The 18,065-nt window shown below is 39.9% G+C and overlaps 1 protein-coding gene across 1 annotated transcript; it reads right to left on the bottom strand.

Annotated features, from left to right (window-relative positions):
- Window positions 1-623: 623 nt before the first annotated feature.
- On the bottom strand, window positions 624-11,263 carry HRG (histidine rich glycoprotein). The gene is made up of 7 exons (XM_057400392.1): window positions 10,978-11,263; window positions 8,018-8,125; window positions 6,891-6,978; window positions 6,194-6,360; window positions 4,385-4,501; window positions 2,802-2,888; window positions 624-2,173 (listed from the first exon to the last, which is right to left on the bottom strand). Exons 1-7 carry the CDS (start codon window positions 11,194-11,196, stop codon window positions 1,091-1,093), a joined length of 1,869 nt encoding a protein of 622 aa, XP_057256375.1. The 5' UTR covers window positions 11,197-11,263; the 3' UTR covers window positions 624-1,090.
- Window positions 11,264-18,065: the final 6,802 nt, after the last annotated feature.

Raw genomic sequence — 18,065 nt, 5'->3', positions numbered from 1 at the left:
TAATGCACTTTTAAAAATTAGACAACCTCCATTCAGTTACACAAAATGCTGTTTTCCCATTTTGTTTTTTTCTCCAGCATAGCCCTCACGCTGTGTTTTACTTTATGCTATTAAAAATCTACTTTGAGGACTAAATAACTAATTTTTTAAGATTAATCCCATGTTCTTTCTTATGAGATAACCATTCTGAACTAACTCATTGACATTCCAGGTGTGTCTGAATGGACTTCAATTTGATGGGGGCTACAGTTCATAGAGACACAAGTATTCTTTCTTCCTGCTCCTCCCAGCTCCGTTTCCAATGAGGAAGGTTCAGTGAAAACATTTACATGAGTTATTACATGCATTTTCTTTTCTCCTCTTCTGAGAGCAATTATGAACTGTTTGAAAAGCGCTGTCCTTGAACGCAGTATTTCTGGCATATCACCACCTGTAACTGTACCAATGTAGCAGGCCACCCTACTGTGTTAAACTCCAAGTTATTAACTATTCTCAGATCTTTTCTAAATAATGTTGGGAACCCAACCACTATTGATCAATATATCTTAGAGTATGCCTCATGGATGTTTACTGTGCAGCTAAACTTACATAGTAACAAAAAGGACAAAACTTTGGCAACCATGTCAAGAAAAAAAGAAAGCATACATATTTTTATTTTCTTTGAATTTTTATAAAGCGTGAGTGTAGTGCTATGGATCATTTTTTATGGAAATTGGTCAGATTTCCTTGAGTCAGATTTCCTCAGAGAAGTACATTATGATTATGAATTATGAGAAAATGAAAGATTTTACATAGTATTTTTGACTATTAGGAAATCTTCTTTTTTGTTAGAACTAAAGGAATATTGTTTGCTGGGGAGATTTGTACCCATTCACACTATCTGAGGGACTCAGAATTTAGAGCCTTTCAGTTACAGTGGAGTCTGAGATAGATGGGATCAAGAGGCAGGTTGGAATACCTAAGCGTTAGTTTTTGTGCTGCTTCTTAGAAATTATATCCTTTTCCCCCTTCTCCACATGGTGTTTTCATTCACTGTACAGCTGTCATTGGCCCTGCAACTCTCAAGCCAGGAGACCCAGACTCTCTGGGGTCATGTAGATTTTTCTGCCATGGAGCTATGTGGAAATAAAGGCAAAATTTTTGGAAGAACAAGTTTGGGCATTCCTGGGCATGACTTTGATTGTGTAAGTTGATCTAGAAAACCTGGAGCTTCTGGCATCTCCTTGAGACTTGAGCTAGTGAAAGGAATACCTTCACCAGAATGAGGGTTGCTTTGGAATAGATGAAGAAAGTTTGCAGTGGGAGGTGTGAGAGAATCCCGCTGATTTAGAACTGGAATGCGATAGAGAGCTTCTGTTATTTGGAATGGAATATACTTTCCTGACATGTTTGTCTTGTTGCAGTGATGTCTATAATGGTGATCATGGAAATGAGGAGGGTGATGTGGTCCATGATGGGGTGGAGGATGATGGTGGTGATGTGGCCCATGAGGGGGGGGAGGACAGTGTGGTCCGTGATGGGGAGGAGGATGGTGGTGATGTGGTCCATGAGGAGGGGGAGGACAGTGTGGTCCATGAGGAGGGGGAGGGCAGCGTGGTCCATGATGGGGAGGAGGATGGTGGTGATGTGGTCCATGAGGAGGGGGAGGGCAGTGTGGTTCATGATGGGGAGGAGGATGGTGGTGATGTGGTCCATGAGGAGGGGGAGGGCAGTGTGGTCCATGATGGGGAGGAGGATGGTGGTGATGTGGTCCATGAGGAGGAGGAGGACAGTGTGGTCCATGATGGGGACCAGGAGGAGGAGGATGTGGTGCATCATCAGGAGGAGGAGCAGAAGGGGAATGTTGTGATTCTTCTTGGGGAGGAGAATGTGGTTCATCATGGTGAGGAGGAGGGGGATGATGTGGTCCACCGTGGGGAGGAGGTGGAGGACAGTGGTGTGGAGGGTGAAGGTGGTGATGTGGTCCATCATGGGGGGGAGGAGGAGCAGCTTCTTCATGGCTGTCTTGATGTTCTTCATTGAAACTGTGGTCATGCTCAGGGTCTTCGGGTCTGGACTGAGAAGGGGGTGGACATCCATGCCTGTGATGATGTCTGTGGCCAAAATGATGATGGGGATGTCTGTGCAGTTGTCCCAGAGCTGAATATCTGCATCTTTTCCCATAGCCATGCTTCTGTTTGTAAAAACACCAGGGGAGGAAGTGTTAACATGTTAATAGGACAGAGAAAGAGACAGAAGTGAGAGGTAGTAGGTTTGCATTTATGGATCTGGTGAACCCCCAAACCCCCAAACCAAACTCTGCATTTTTTCAGGATAGAAGAGAAGGAGTAGATGATAAAATGCTAAATTACTGAAAATTGTCTGGAAATACTACACCATAGCAAAATGAAATGAGCAAAATAAACAAAATTTGTGAGGTATCAAAACAAAATAAACCCCACATTGGAGTAGCTGTCGTAATATAAACTGGAGTGCCAAGTATGGTAAAGAGCATCTCCCCTCCTCTTGCTTTCTAAAGTTCCTCTGAACTTGTTTGTCATCTCTATTCACTTTGACTAAGGAGTACGATTGGACTAGGAGGAGACACCCTTGGAGCGAGTAGTAGGGATAACTCAGTTCTAATTCGTTCACTGATTGACCTAGCAGTCAAAAGCCAGCCTGTCCTGACATGCTGCATCACACCCAGGCAATAATAAAGGGACATAACAGTTGTTCCAATCATCTGTCAGTCTGGACTAACAGATGATTATGTAGCCTGCATGAGGATATAACCAGAGACATTTCAGTAAGTGAATACATACCCAGGGATGGTAGATTTCACAGCTTATATCTGTTCCATCAGGTTCTTCTGAACCACTGATAATTCTTGCCTTGCAGAATCCCACATGCTAAGCAAAAGAAGAAGTCAAAAAACAATGCATATCTGGGTTCTTGTGGTGGAGTTAATAGAAGTTACTGGAAGTTTAACATTTTGAAAGCTAGGCTAGTTCCTTCAGTACCTAAGTATGTTTATGTAACTTGGCTAGATCCTGAGCTTTCTGGCCAGTGATACTTGTCAGTGATTAATCATGATTAAAATATATGCCATTTTTTAGTATGCTTTACTGTGAAGACCACTTTGCCCTGGGCATGTAGAGAGCTGCTACACTCCAACTTAGCTTTCTTTTGATGTCTGTAAGTAATTGGTCAATGTCTCCAAAATGAGTACCCCATGAGTGACTGATTTTTTTTTTTTTTTACTTTTTTTTTTTCTGTCTTTGCTTGTCAAATGTCTGCTCATACTGGCTACTCTGAAGTTTTGCTCAAAGTCCTCAAAACCAGACACTGCATAGCTATGCTGCTTCAGACAAAGTTCAAGGTAGGGCTTTCACCCATATGTATTTTTGATAAGTAATCTTTCATAATCTTTTAGCGTTACTTCCCTTAGCATTCTGTTTGCTGTGACTTTCACCTGCTGTCCAGTCATTGTGTGTGGAATTGCTCATGTGAAAGTGCACATAACTCGGGTAAAGTGTTCTGTGTATGTTCTCTATGTTATCTATAGTGGGTGTTTTGTCTTGATACATGTTTGGGCCATTAGTAGCCTGTTGTGATCAATGGTTATAAATGTTAACAGCAGTTTACACACATACACCAGTGGTGGCAGCATTGAGAACAGAATTCAAAAACTAGCTGTCTCTCTGGCTTGTCCTTCATTCTAGTGAACTTCTGTTTCTGATACCTGTCCATTCACAACCGTTCCCAGTCGTCTGGAATATAAAGAGCCAAAGCAGAAAATGGATGTAGATAAAATAAAAGTTCTACATGTTTTATTTTTCCATATTTTATTTGATTCCTTCAATTTAATTTCTGAAATTTATTCTGAAATTAGGACCTTGCCTAGTTATTTCTTTGGTGTAGACTATTATTGCAATGGGAAGGTGGGTGAGGAGAGTACTTTTATAGTAATTTGCAGGCAAGCCTGAATTATTCCACTATCCATTTCCCTGCAGCAGAGGAAAACAAAAAAAAAAGTAACCCTGGGCTCAATGGGATGACAACACATGCGTTTTTTTCAAGATCTATGATTTGTGTTAGTGTAAAAGTTTGCATGAATGATTTACTAGGGAATGGCCACAATTCAAATATGAAAGCCACATATAAACTGAAAAGCTCACCTCTAGGCCTGTAATATACCAGACTCCAGCTACATTTAAATTCAAAAGTTCAGACTGGTTCCTTACAGAATAAAAAGGAGCAGCTGTAAAATTAGCACCTGGACATGGACATGCTGGATTTTAAATTTTGAGTTGGGGTGTATGCTTATAAGAAATACTTGGAAATATTGTGGGAAGATCTTCCTGGTGCCATTCATTTTATCAGTTTTCATTCTAAGACTACTTACAGTGTGCCAGTCATCAAGAAAATCACATTCCAATGCCTGAGCTGCTTGTTGTGCAGGTTTGGAACAGTTGGTCTCTTTTATAGAAAATCCTAAAATGTGACCTTCACGGGAGCCAATCTGAAACCAAGAGGTCAAACAAGAAGTAGCAACTAGGTGTATTTAAAGTTCTGTAATTTTAAAAGCAACCATACTTCATATCATTGTCAAAATCCCATCTACCTCATGCTTTCATTACCTGTGCTGTTCCAATGTTAATATATATACGGTAAGGAAAATAGATTATATATTTTATACCTTACTTTCTGCACACCTTTATGAGTTCCAGGAATGGTTGCTTTATTTCTTTGTCTGGTATCTGTATGTATTAAGACCTGTTACTTTTGCAGTCTGTGTTTTTAGAAAGTAGCATCCTTAGAGTCTTCTCCCCAAATTGAACTGCTGCTCCTCTGAAAGTACGGAGATCTATTGGATGACAACCACCACTTTCCAGTGATGGGAATGCATAGTACTACAGTGCTGATGTTATTTTGAGATAAAATTTTGCCAGTTACAGTGAGATTGTTGCTTTCTCTGTTGTCAGTGGCATTATTCATACAGAAGGCATTGTTCCATAAGATCATGAGAGAAAGCCTTTGTGATCCTAGTAAAATCCATAAAAAGGTGTTTCGTTTTAATTTCCAGCTGTAGTAGTAGTTTATTTTAAGTCTGTGTGAAAGATGTCCATAGCATATGTGTGCACACAAGTTTCATTAGCTTGACTAAACTGGTTAAAAGTGGATGCACATACCTTATGGTATATGTTTTATCATAATTAATAGTTTCTAAGTGTTAAGGAGTCTACTGAAATCCACTGGTGCAATCTAAATTGTCACTGTAGCTGAAGGCAGCAAAATGTGAAGTCAAAGCCTTTAGGGAGAAATCTATGAATCAGGCAATCTGAAAACAGCCACTTGCTAAATGGGAGTAGGGGTACACTGCACGGGACTGCAGTGTAGAACACTGTAGTGTTTCTGAGCAATATTAAAAGCTGCAGGGAGGTGGGGTCGGCATGCTATAATGTTGGCAGTTTCCAAGATCAACATGTATTATGGGAAGGACCATGGGACCTCATTACTGAGGTGTCCTGAACTGACACGTGTTGGCAGATGATCCTGTGCTGTTTGTGTGAAGGTCTCCAGTATCTAGCAACAAGAAATTGTGGTGATGTGAGAGTTATACTTCAAATCACCCAAAGGATAAGTCTTCGTGGTAACATCACTCAAAGATGGAGGAGTTATTTACTAGAGCCAGCAGTTCTTCAAGACGTACAGCACAAATGCATACCTCCTGTCATTCAGAGCTCTTGGAGTGCTGCTTTGCTCTGCAGCAGAGATTCAAAATGCTAAATATGCTAAGAGTAGAAAATTATCTGATTTTGGTTGACAGAATGTGTGACTGTGATAATACAATGACTGTACATCTTAAAGAACTCTGTTCAGTAGTAAATACACTCTTGTATGTCATGGTATGATAGGTAAATAGGCATTCAAAATAAAAACAGGTACACAAAGAAGGCTCTGACATTTTGGTTGCCATCTCACTGCTATAGTTTTTAGCAGATGAAGTCCTTTTGCTTTCACACGCCTAAATTAAAGTTAATAACAAGTCTTTGCAGAAATGGGACCTTCAATTTTAACCAGATGATTTACCGCTAAATGGTGACAAGCAATAGCTCTGATCCTAGAAAGTTTTGAGTTCTGGTCCCACGGCTTTCAGCTCCTCACAAAATTTTGTCATTTATAAGTAATTTTAGGACAAAATGCCACTTACCATCTTTAAAATCTTTTCAATTTTGTCCACGCCGAAGTAGTTTGTGTGGTTACCCTCATTGTTGAATTTTTCCAGGGCCTTCGCAGCAATATTTTTATGTTGCTCAGTGACTTCTAAGATTTCAACTTTCACAGGACAGTCCTTGCACTCTAATAAATCTGGTGGAACTGTGAAAACAGAGAATTTACTAATATTGCAATGGATATTAATACTCTTGGGAGTGTGCATATGCCTTTAATGTGAACTCATAATGAGAAACTGAAATGCAAACATTTCCTTGGAAGTATAATATCTGTGCCTCACTCCTCAAATATGGGTTTGTTCTATAATATGGAAAAAATACAAACTTGTGGAAATGAATATTCTTATAAATCTTTTAGCTCCACTTTAGAATCTTACTGCCCCAAATGGGCATCCTTCCCAAGTTTAGGTTTGTCCTGATACTCATTATCATGCTATGGTGGACTGGAATGGTGACATCATCTGACGTTAATAAAGTCTGCTTAGAAGAGCAGGGTAACCTTAATTCTATTACTAATTCTTAACATTCCATTTGAATTATCTAAAATATAAATGAATTGCAAGCAGATGAATGAGTCTGCTATATGGTTACCATATACTAGTAATGCACAGACTTGTAATTTGGCACTAGGCCTGGTTTGAGGCATGCATTGGCTTACAACAGTGATTATTTTACCTGGACTTAATGTACAATTGAATCCATATAGTTGAGGTTTCTCCAGCAGGTGGTTTGTATGCATGATAATCTTACACTGCCCAAAGTCCTGAGAAGAAAAAAAGGATATGTGATTATGATGTTATTTTCTCCAAATTTAATTGGATGTAGGTGATCATAGAAATTATGCCTCCTTTCAATGTACAGTACTTCTGAGAATAATAGATGTGGTCATTAATGGAACGTTTTATCTGGTACCTCCCAAAATTTGTGGTCAGATAAAATGGGATATCCCTTTACAAGAGCCTTTATTTTAATTCTCAGTTTTCATGACTGAGTAGACAATGAAAAACTAAACCAGCCTTCTCAGTCATTCTAATACTTGCAGTAATATAATACTAGCTAACAGGGGATGTTAGGATGACAGAGATACACAAGGTTACATAAATCTCTATCAGAAAATGGATGGACCTTTTCTTCCATTCCTTTTCCCCAACTTAATAAAAAGAATAAATCGCTCTTCTAACTTCTCTCCTCTCCATTCCTCTCCTCTCCTCTTCTCTCCTCTGCTCTCCTCTCTCTATTCTCCTCATGGCCTTCCTGTTTTGTCCTGTCTGGTAGTTCCACCACTCTCCTGTTTAAGTAAACTTTTGGATTGGTAGTTCTCATCCCAGACTGCTTCAGAGGACTGCAAAAATAAAGGGTAAGTATTGCTACATATCGTATGTGTAATTACACTACCAGTATTTCATATTGTCATACAACAAATGCTATGACAGGAAACTGACGAAATGTAACACTGGTATTTCTGGCTAATATACTAGGAATATGCTTAAAAAATAATTTCTAATGCCTTTTAGTTGTCAGCAAATTATTCTTTAAACATCAGTACTGCTACCACCAGTGGAATGCTGAGTGTATCTTCTCTGAGACAAATAAATAAAGCTGCACTTATTTGAGGAATCAACCCTTTTCCAAACCTTTAGCTTACATTCAACAAGTCTAGAATTCAATAGATTTTATCTTATAGTGAGCCATATTAAAGCCTAATCTTAGAGATTTTGTGACATAGAAATTTCTGGGCAGTTAGTTGAAGATCAAGTTAATGCATTATTGACATACGACTCTGCCTGGGTGCCATTACTTGCCATGGAATAGGTGTCACTGTATTCACAGGATGCCCAGTGTCTTCTGGATAATACAGGGCATTCAGTTTCCAGCACATCCAAAGTTAAGTAGAGGAAAGATGAATTTCCCTGGAAGAGAATTGCAGGTAAAAAAAGAGTTTGTATATAAGAAGTTTGGTCTGAAAGAAACTTCTTTGAAGTAGGCATGTTTAATCTTTAATGTAGCTTCCACAGTTCTCTATTAAGGTTTTTCTGAGCTGACAAGCCTAGAAAGGGTTTAGGCTGGAAGGGAACTTTGAAGATCATCTTGTCCAGCCACTTTCTCAAGGCAAAGCTAGCTCCAAAGTTAGATTCAGATGAGTTTGGTGTATCACCAAGACAATGTTCCACAACATCTCTAAGCCGTTCCAGTTTCCATGGAAAAACTTAACCATTTTCTCCATGATTTATTTTTTGGCCTTACATCTAGTGAGAGTTTCCCTTACTGCAACTTACAACTGTTATCTTTTTGTTGAGAACTTGTGAGAAGAGTGTGTTGTTATCCTGTCATCCATCAAGTAGGGAAAATGCCAGTGTTAAAAAGTTGCCATTATGTCTTTCTGATTTTCACGTAGAACATCGGTCTATTAAGAAATCAGTTGCCTAGGCAGCCAATTCTACAGCTACATCCATCTCAAATGACTTTTGTGATCAGATACTCTTTCAGAACTTTGTTTCCTGCTCAAGTTATTCAAGGAGCAGTGCAACAAAGCTGATTATTGTTTGTAATGTAAAAGTGTCCTGGTTTTGGCTGGGATGGAGTTAATTTTCTTCCTAGTAGGTGGTACAGTTCTGTGTTTTGGCTTTACTGTGAGAATAAGGTTGGTAACACACCTATGTTTTAGTTGTTGCTAAGCAGCACTTACCCTGATCAAGAACTTTGCAGTCTCTCATGTTCTGTCAGTGAGGAGATGCGCATGAAGCTTGGAGGGAGCAGAGACAGGACACCTAACCCAAACTTGCCAAAGGGATATTCCATACCGTAGATCGTTATGCTCAGCATAGAAAGTGGGCCAGTTGGCTGGGAGCCACTGATCACTATTCGGGGACTGTCTGGCCAACAGTCAGCAGGTGGTGAATGATTGTATTGTGCATCACTTGTGTTTCCTGAATTCTGAATTTTATTACTCCTTTTCTCTTTTTCCTATTATTATCATTGTTGTTGTTGTTATTATTATTACTATTTACCGTTTTTCAATTGTTAAACTGTTCTTTTCCCACGGGTTTTACCTTCTTCCAATTCTCCTTGGAACACTCTTGGAATCACCCGGGGGTGGGGGATGAGCAAGTGGCTGCATGGTACTTAGTTGCTCTCTGGGATTAAACTATGACAGTCCTTTTTGGTGCCCAACATGGGACATGAAGTGTTGAGATTACAACAGATCTTACCAGAGCGTGTTAAAACAAATTTGTTATAAACGTTCATGATATTGGTGTAATAGTCACTGGTCACAAAAAATGTTCATTCATTCACCCTTTAATAGCTCCATATGGCTAGTGTGACAGTCTAATGGAGAGTGGAGACTAGCAGTAGACTATCACAGCCTGAATGAAGCCACACTGCCGCTGAGTGCTGCCATACCAGACATTCTAGAACTGAGAAGGTGCAGAGACCTTACAGGGAGAATTCTTTAGCAGTAGAATAGACAGAAGGGTCTTTGCTCTTCTTGTAGGCTCTGTATGATAGCTGAAGCTGAGACCCTGGATCGCAAAGACAGCAGAATTCATTAAGGGTATAAAGCAGACCATAAGCATGTTAGTCTAGTGGTTATACCATTCACCTGGAAATGTGAATCCTCAGCTCTGATCCCTGTTCCAAATTATGGTTCTATGGTTTGTGGAGTTAATAATTGATTAAAATGTAGAAACACTGAGATTTTTCTTTTTAGAAATAACTATGGTTCTACTCTTCCATCCCATGAATTTTGCATGTCTTACTGTCCAGTGACTCCCCTTCACAGGGGTGGCACACACACAGTTGCATGGCAGCAGCATTCTTCAAGAATGGGAGACTTGAAGCCTTAATCTCTTAATGCTGAAGATTAAGAAGGCTGATTGCCCCCTGCATGAGTTCTTTAACTACCTGGCTATTGTGTAAAACCCAATAGTATCACTTGCCACATCCTTGGAATCTGGGCTTTGGGTCACTTCCTGACTTTTTTCTTGTCCTAACAGGCAGTCTTAAGCATCTCCATCAAACCCTGCCTGTTTTTTAAGTTGACATACTGAGATGTGCAATGCATTTCTTAAACAGTGGCTGTGTGCCTGGATTCTAATTTCATAGGCAAGCAGATAAAAGGTAGTCAGGTGCATTAGTATATCTTCATGTCCTTGGTCTCTTTTATCTAATAGTTAAAGAAGTTTTGTATTCTGTTGCTTTTTCTGCTATTTATTTGCTTTGGCATTTAGGCAATCATTGACAAAGGCTTGTGTATTCTCTCTAGGATATAGAAATAGGAAGGAAACAGGAAATGACTGAAGCAGATTCTCTATCCAGCCGTTCCCCTGTTATGCAGAGTGGCATTTTCATCTCCCAGAATTAAGATGATAACAAAATGCCAGTTTTGAGGATAGGTTGATCTAATTAATATTAGACATTCACAGGTTAAAGAAACCCTTCAAATATAAATTTTGAACACAAAAGAGACATGACAACAGGCAGGACAGAATAATTTTCAGTGTTGTGTAAAGCTGTTTGTAGCATCTCTTACAACAACATCTTGTCAGCCAAGAGAATAAGGGCATTCAGCATTGTTCAAGATCAAGCTTATGTACAGTAAACCATGTACAAAGGAATACTGAGACAATGTAAATCAGAACTGATTCCTTGAATTATATCAACATTCCTCTGTTAAAAGCAATAAACATAAGCTTTTAAAGAGTTGGGTCATTATTTTAAAATCACAAGTCTTGTGTAAATCAGCCTTTAAATTGATACTTACTATATGTAGTTCATGTGCATCAGTAACACGGAACAACCCAAAAACATAGCCACTTCTGCGATGTCTGTTGACCAAATCCAGGGCCACTCCTGCATCTGTTTCAACGGTATTACAGTCTGCAGGTGTAATTGTTTTGTTTTGGGCATTAGAGCACTGCAGTAGTATTAGGAAAAAAGCTGAAGCTAGAAGCAGCATTTTGTTTGTGGCTTCAGGTCTCATCTGCCTGTGCTCTAATAAAGTCAGTAGTCTGCTTTTAAATTTAAATCAGAGTAGCCCACCAAAGTTATAAGTGAATGCTAGAAGGGCATGATTTTATATAAATTTGAGTGTTGTGTCAGAGGGCCATTACCTTGACCCTGGATTAACATTTAGAAACATCGAGTAAATGATTAGATAGTGATTTAGCAGATTTTGAGGAAAGTAGGCCTTATAAGGCCCATCAAAGGGACTATGTTTGTGATTCCTTAGCAGACATTGTGCAACAGTGTTTTACTATGAAAAATATGTAGCTTCTAACAATGTGCTGCTGAGCCTGAAATTAAGAAGGTCCAGTTTATGTATGCATGTATTACCCAATCTTGGTTTTCTGTTTATTGTAAAAACAATTGAACTGAAAATACGGTGAAATGTTTGTGGTCAAATGATGGCTATATCCATATCCCTGATTTTACAGATCCTTACCTAGCAGAGAAGTAGTGAAAGGAAAACAAGATGACCCCTTTCACAGGACACACCAATATCCTCTGCTAATCAGAATAGAGATATTATGTCATTGTATTAAAAATATTTATTCAGAATACTTTAAACCATTCTTAAAAGGCAGTAATTGCTTGCCAGAGAGTGGAATAGAATCATAGAATCATAGAACAGTTAGGGATGGAAAGGACCTTAAGATCATCTAGTTCAAACCCCTCTGCCATGGGCAGAGACACCTCCCACTAAACCATGTCACCAAGGCTCTGTCCAACCTGGCCTTGAACACCATCATGGATGGAGCATTCACAACTCCCTGGGCAACCCATTCCAGTGCCTCACCACCCTTACAGTAAAGAATTTCTTTCTTATATCCAATCTAAACTTCCCCTGTTTAAGTTTTAACCTGTTACCCCTTGTCCTATCACTACAGTCCCTAATGAAGAATCCATCTCCAGCATCCCTATAGCCCCCCTTCAAATACTGGAAGGCTGCTATGAGGTCTCCACGCAGCCTTCTCTTCCCCAGGCTGAACAGCCCCAACTTCCTCAGCCTATCTTCATACGGGAGGTGCTCCAGTCCCCTGATCAACCTCATGGCCCTTCTCTGGACTTGTTCCAACAGTTCCATGTCCTTTTTATGTTGAGGACACCAGAACAGTACACAATACTCCAAGTGAAGTCTCATGAGAGCAGAAGGGCAGGATCACCTCCTTCAACCTGCTGGTCACACTCCTTTTGGTGCAGCCCGGGATGCGGTTGGCTTTCTGGGCTGCGAGAGCACACTCCCGGCTCATGTTCATTTTCTCATTGACCAACACCCCCAAGTCCTTCTCCACAGGGCTGCTCTGAATCTCTTCTCTGCCCAACCTGTAGCTGTGCCTGGGATTGCTCTGACCCAGGTGTAGGACTTTGCACTTGGCATGGTTAAACTTCATAATGTTGGCATCAGCCCACCTCACAAGCATGTCAAGGTCCCTCTGGATGGCATTCCTTCCCTCCAGTGTATCAACTGAACCACACAGCTTGGTGTCATCTGCAAACTTGCTGAGGGCGCACTCAATCCCACTGTCCGTGTCACCAACAAAGATGTTGAACAAGACTGGTCCCAACACCGATCCCTAAGGGACACCACTCGTTACTGGTCTCCAGCCGGACATTGAGCCATTGACCACAACTCTTTGTGTGAGGCCATCCAGCCAGTTCTTTATCCACCGAGTGGTCCATCCATCAAATTGATGTCTCTCCAATTTAGAGACAAGGATGTCGAACTCTTTGCATAAGTCCAGGTAGATGACGTCAACTGCTCTACCCCTGTCCATCAGTTCCATAGCCGCATCATAGAAGGCCACCAAATTGGTCAGGCAGGATTTCCCCTTAGTGAAGCCATGCTGACTGTCACCAAGCACCTTGTTTCTCATGTGCCTTAGCATGCCTTCCAGAAGAATCTGCTCTGAGATTTTGCCAGGCGCAGAGGTGAGACTGACTGGTCTGTAGTTCCCTGAGTCATCCATTTTCCCCTTCTTGAAAATTCACTTTTTCCAGTCTTTGAGAACTTCACCTGACCACTATGATTTTTCAGTTACTGAGGTGAATTTTGAATTTTTGAATTTTGCATTGCTGAGGTGAGTAGCTTGAGAGAGGACACCTTCAATACCTGAGTGCGGGAGGGGAATACAAAATTCAAACTCTGAATAAGAAAATGCAAAGATTCGGTGTGAGTCCATATTTACGAGGTCAGTTTCAGATGAGAAATTTTCAAATACTGGTTGGTGTGAAGGTTTGGATCAGCTTCTTATAGAAAAACGTGCCAGCTATATAACTGACTTGGGTTTATATGTTTGGAGGGGTTTTTTTACATATTTTTTGAGAAAAACATTGGGAAATACAATGGGTAGTCACCCTTAACCCTTACCTCATTTCATTAATTCTTGTTAAAAAAAAATCCAGCTGATGCATGTCTGGTGTCTAAGAAAATGTATTTTTAAATAGCAGAGCTGATGCAGTGGCTTTCTTCTATAGTTACTTCAGGACACACTTAAGAGTTCTCAGGAAGTAGATAGGCTAAATGGAGAATCTTACCATATTAGAACCAGAGACACTCAAAACTAGTGTGAGCCACTTTGAAATGGATGAAAATAATCCCCACACAAAGGGTAGAGAACTTCTGTAACTTGTTGATGCACAAAGGTACAGAGGCAGACAATATCGGCAGTGTCAGAATGTCTTAGAAAAGTTCATAGATAGCAGGTCCTTAAGTATATGCTAGGAGGACTAAGCAGATAAGTGCTCTTTAAAATCCCTAGAACAACTATTCTGGGAAAAAATCCAGAGGAATGGTTTGCAGAAAGGGGGCATGTCATATATTTCTCTTAACCACAACCATCTTTCCACTTTGAGAGATGAATACTAGGCTGGGTGAACCACTGTTCTGATACAGTAGGGCATTTCTTTTGTATATGTTTTTATAATGTTTCATTATAATAATTCAGAATTTCTTCTGGAAGATTAAAAAAAAAAAGGTGAAATAAATGTTGTGTAAATAATCAAAGACATTTGAAATACATCCCATCAGTTAAAAGTAATATTCGCCTCATTGCTGTGTTCCAAGTTGCACACCCATTCATTACTTACAATACCGTTTAATTTTTCAAATGGGCAGTCATATTGAAGAAAGGCATCAGATTAGGTAATTTAGAACATAATTCCCGTAGTCATCTATTGTTTGCAGATTGTTCTTTTTTTCTCCTTTTGTTCTGTGCTGTTCATTGTGACACCAATCATTTTCCTGACAGTGGCTTATGTATTTTTTTGTGTATGAAATAGAAACACTATGAATAAACAGTAGAAAGCATACGATTCCCGCAAAATTGACTGCAGAAGTAAAAGTGAGATTCTGTTCCCTCTGTAAGGAGTTTTGTCCTTAATTTCTTTGGAAAAGAAAGATTGAACTCTATTATTGAAATACAGCATGGACAAGCACTCCAGGCACTCCAGGCACAGTCATAGCCGAGTTAGTGTAATATATTTCTCATCCAGTTTGATAACTTTTTTTTAATACCTATTTTGTTTTTACATTTATCACTTATAAGTTTTGATTGTTGCTTTAATGAACTTATTTCTATAAACAGGTTGCTGGCAGGAATAGGAATATTTATCCAAACATGGCATTTCTCTTGACTAGCTTATCAAAAGCTTATCTTTATGACTTTTACCAAGACTTGACTTGCAACAGTAAGAGGTGGTCCACATTCAAACTTTAAGGAGTTTGTAAAAAACATCCATTCGAAACCTCCCTCTAGAAATCTGGGAAAACACACAAAAAAAAGAGGTGTATCCTCCTCGCTTGGAAAACAGTGTGCCAGATGCTTAATAAATAGGAATTTATTCTAGGGGGAAAGAGAAAGAAAGCTGACAAATAAAAGAGACAATATGCAATAACCAATTACTCCTTTCCTAAAGTATAGCCATAAGTATTTACAGGTATCTCTGATTTCCTGTGAGGAAACTGTTACGCTAGCTGACTGTTCTCTGCCTTCTGCAGTAGTGTTTCACTCATAGGCTGGGGTTATCAAATCACACAGCTCAATCAGTTATGCAGGTGACAAGACCTTATCCGTCTTGTAGCCTGTGCTGCTCTGCAGTTGCTGTTATTTCTGCCGCTAAGCAAGAGTAGAGCTAACAAAGACACATGTGGCTCCAGTCGCTTATAGGTGAAATCCTGGCTAATATGTCTTAACTTTTTTTCAGTCTGATGCCTCATAGCTTCAGACCAGGATGGCCTGATTTTACACCCTGATCATATAGCTTCCCCTCCCACAACTTATTTGTATTTACCAGTCACCATTTTTTAAATGAAATTTTTAGAAGCTTCATCACCTCAAATTTTGTTCAAAGAAACCTTAAGTTCAAAAGCTATTTGGAGGAGACCAACTGTCAAGTGAGCAGGTTGACAATGAAGTCTCGTTGCTTGGGAGGCCTCAAGAACTAATACAGGGAATAAAAAGGGCGTTAGTATTCCTTGTCTTGTCCTCAGTGTCATTGGCTGCAAACTGCTTTCTAGAAAAAAACACCTCAGTTGTAAGATGATATCCTTAAGGATATGCTACAAGACTGACCTGCTTGTCAGGCTTGAGAGGCTGGGGAAAAAGGTGAGGTTAAGAAGTTAAGGTTGGTATCAGAGGAAGTTCCAGGGGGTTTACTTTTTCAGAGCTTGAGGCATTATACTGTTTGTAATATTTAAGCTTTAATTGATGCTTACAAGTTGTAGTAGATTGGTTGTTAGGTATTTATGATTACATCTGTTGGAGGTCTTTAAAATATACCTTTAAAATCAAGGTATTGGCTGATGAGAAACTCAACATGAGCCAGCAGTGTGCACTCTCAGCCCAGAAAGCCAACCAGTATGCTGGGCTGTGTCAAAAGGAGCTTGGCCAGCCTGTTAAGGGAGGTGATTCTTCCCCACTCCTCCACTATCATGGGACCCCACCTGGAATACTGTGTCTAGCTCTGGGGCCCCCAACACAAGAGGTACATGGAGCTGTTAGAGCGAGTCCAGAGGAGGACCACAAAGCAGATCAGAGGGCTGGAGTGCCTCTCCTGTGAAGACATGCTGAGAGAGCTGGGGTTGTTCAGCCTGGAGAATGCTCCAGGGAGACCTTAGAGCAGCTTCCAGTTCTTAAAGCAGATGACAAGAAAGCTGGAGAGTGACATTTCACAGGGGATGTAGTGACAGGACAAGGAGGAATGGCATTAAAGAAAGAGGGGTTATTTAGATTAGATATTAGGAAGAAATTTTTCACTGTGAGGGTGATGAGACACTGGAACCGGTTGCCCTGACAAGTTGTGCCTAGCAGTGTTCAAGGCCAGGTTGGACGTGGCTTTGAGCAATCTGGTCTAGTGCAAGGTGTTCCTGTCCATGGCAAGAGGATTGGAACTGGATGGTCTTTAAGGTCCTTTCCAACCCAAACCATTCTTTGATTCTGATATATATGTATATTCTGAATACAGCTGTTTAATATTTATTATCTCTCGGATGTGGAAGAAAATGTTTAACCATGAAATGTGTTCAATGGGCAGGTTCTGAAGTCATAAATAGAATTCATAATTAACTTATTTTGTAAAAATCTTGATTTTTAAGCCCATCTTGAGAACTTTGACATCTGGGTCTTGCTTTTTAAAAACTTTTTGATTGGCCAAAGTGTAAGAGAATCATGGAATCAGAATCAGATAGCTGAAAATTCAGATAGCTAAAAATCTAAAAAAATGCATAGCCAATGCATGCATAAATAAGCCAGCATATCTTATTCTGTACCCTTTGAATTTTATTTACCTTTTTTTTTTTTTTCATTTATAATGCTTCACCTATATTCAGGAATAAAGGCTTGGTAGTATCTGGTAAGAACATCAACAGCCCCAGAGGTCAGTGACCATTAGTTATCTGTGCCTGAATAAAAAACATAGTCCGTGTGAAACGGGAATGTTTGCTCAAATAAACATCAGACCAGATTTTAGGGGACATTGTCCAGACAGCAAGTTAATAATGGATTATTTAATATTGTAAAATCAATAACTGTTGAAAAACTGTGAAACAAAATTGAAAAATTAGTTGGGAATTATCTTCCAAAATCCTCCTGCTTCTCATCTCCAGTGATGGGATGGATGACTTCTCCATGTTACTGGCCTGTTTTCTGCTGGACAAGGAGAAACAGCACTTCAAGCTCAAACAGGGAGTTCACAGTCCTAGCAGAAGAGACCATTTAGGGTGTGACTGAAGATAGGTGTAGGGTGTTATTGTCAGCTGTTTTGCTCAGTTTGGTTAGAAGCTGAGAAACTAGACCCGAAGATGAGAGGTTTGGCACCGTCTGGGCCTGGTTTTAGAAGATTTGCTGCAGTCCTGTCTGATCATGCCGTCGCATAGAGTAAAAGTGTGGTGACCAGATACATTGCATCCTGTGCCCTTATCTGTCCATGTGGGCATATTGGTGGGAGTGCTGGCCCACTCAAAGATTGGCATAAATCTGCTGAATCAGCAGCAGGATTTGAAATAGTGATGACTAAACGTTATCAGCTGTCAATCATATCAATGCCACCTGGCAGCACTGCAATATGTGTGTCCTGAAGATAAAATAAACACAGAAACTATACATCTTCAGTCTCCTACATGTACTTCAATAATTTAGCCTTGGATATTAATGCCAGGCCTCAATTATGATAAACATTGGTGGTGGCCTAGGTGATGTGAAAGCTGGGTACAGGACTTGGTGCTGGAGCAGCCACAGCAAATAAAGAAAATGCTCAGGAATCTCTACTGACCACTGATGCTTGCTGATCCATACTGTAGATACAGTTACCACTTAAATAAATACCCCTTCTGGTATTTATTTTTAAATCATA

This window comes from Pezoporus wallicus, unplaced genomic scaffold, assembly GCF_028554395.1.
Source record: "Pezoporus wallicus isolate ANWC-B61680 ecotype Strahan unplaced genomic scaffold, APGP_CSIRO_Pwel_v1 contig_6897, whole genome shotgun sequence".
NCBI lineage: Eukaryota > Metazoa > Chordata > Aves > Psittaciformes > Psittacidae > Pezoporus > Pezoporus wallicus.
The sequence above is the reverse complement of the archived record's forward strand: the minus strand, read 5'-3'. Positions and strand labels throughout refer to the sequence as shown.

Bases quoted from the DNA above. Each gene is read 5' to 3' on its own strand.
- HRG (XM_057400392.1), bottom strand. From the start codon at position 11,196: ATGAGACCTGAAGCCACAAACAAAATGCTGCTTCTAGCTTCAGCTTTT. The intron at 6,979-8,017 runs GCAAGTAATGGC...TTTTCTTCTCAG, and splicing joins ACAGTGACACCTATTCCATG to GACTTTGGGCAGTGTAAGAT. The intron at 6,361-6,890 runs GTAAAATAATCA...CTGTTTTCACAG, and splicing joins CAATTGTACATTAAGTCCAG to TTCCACCAGATTTATTAGAG.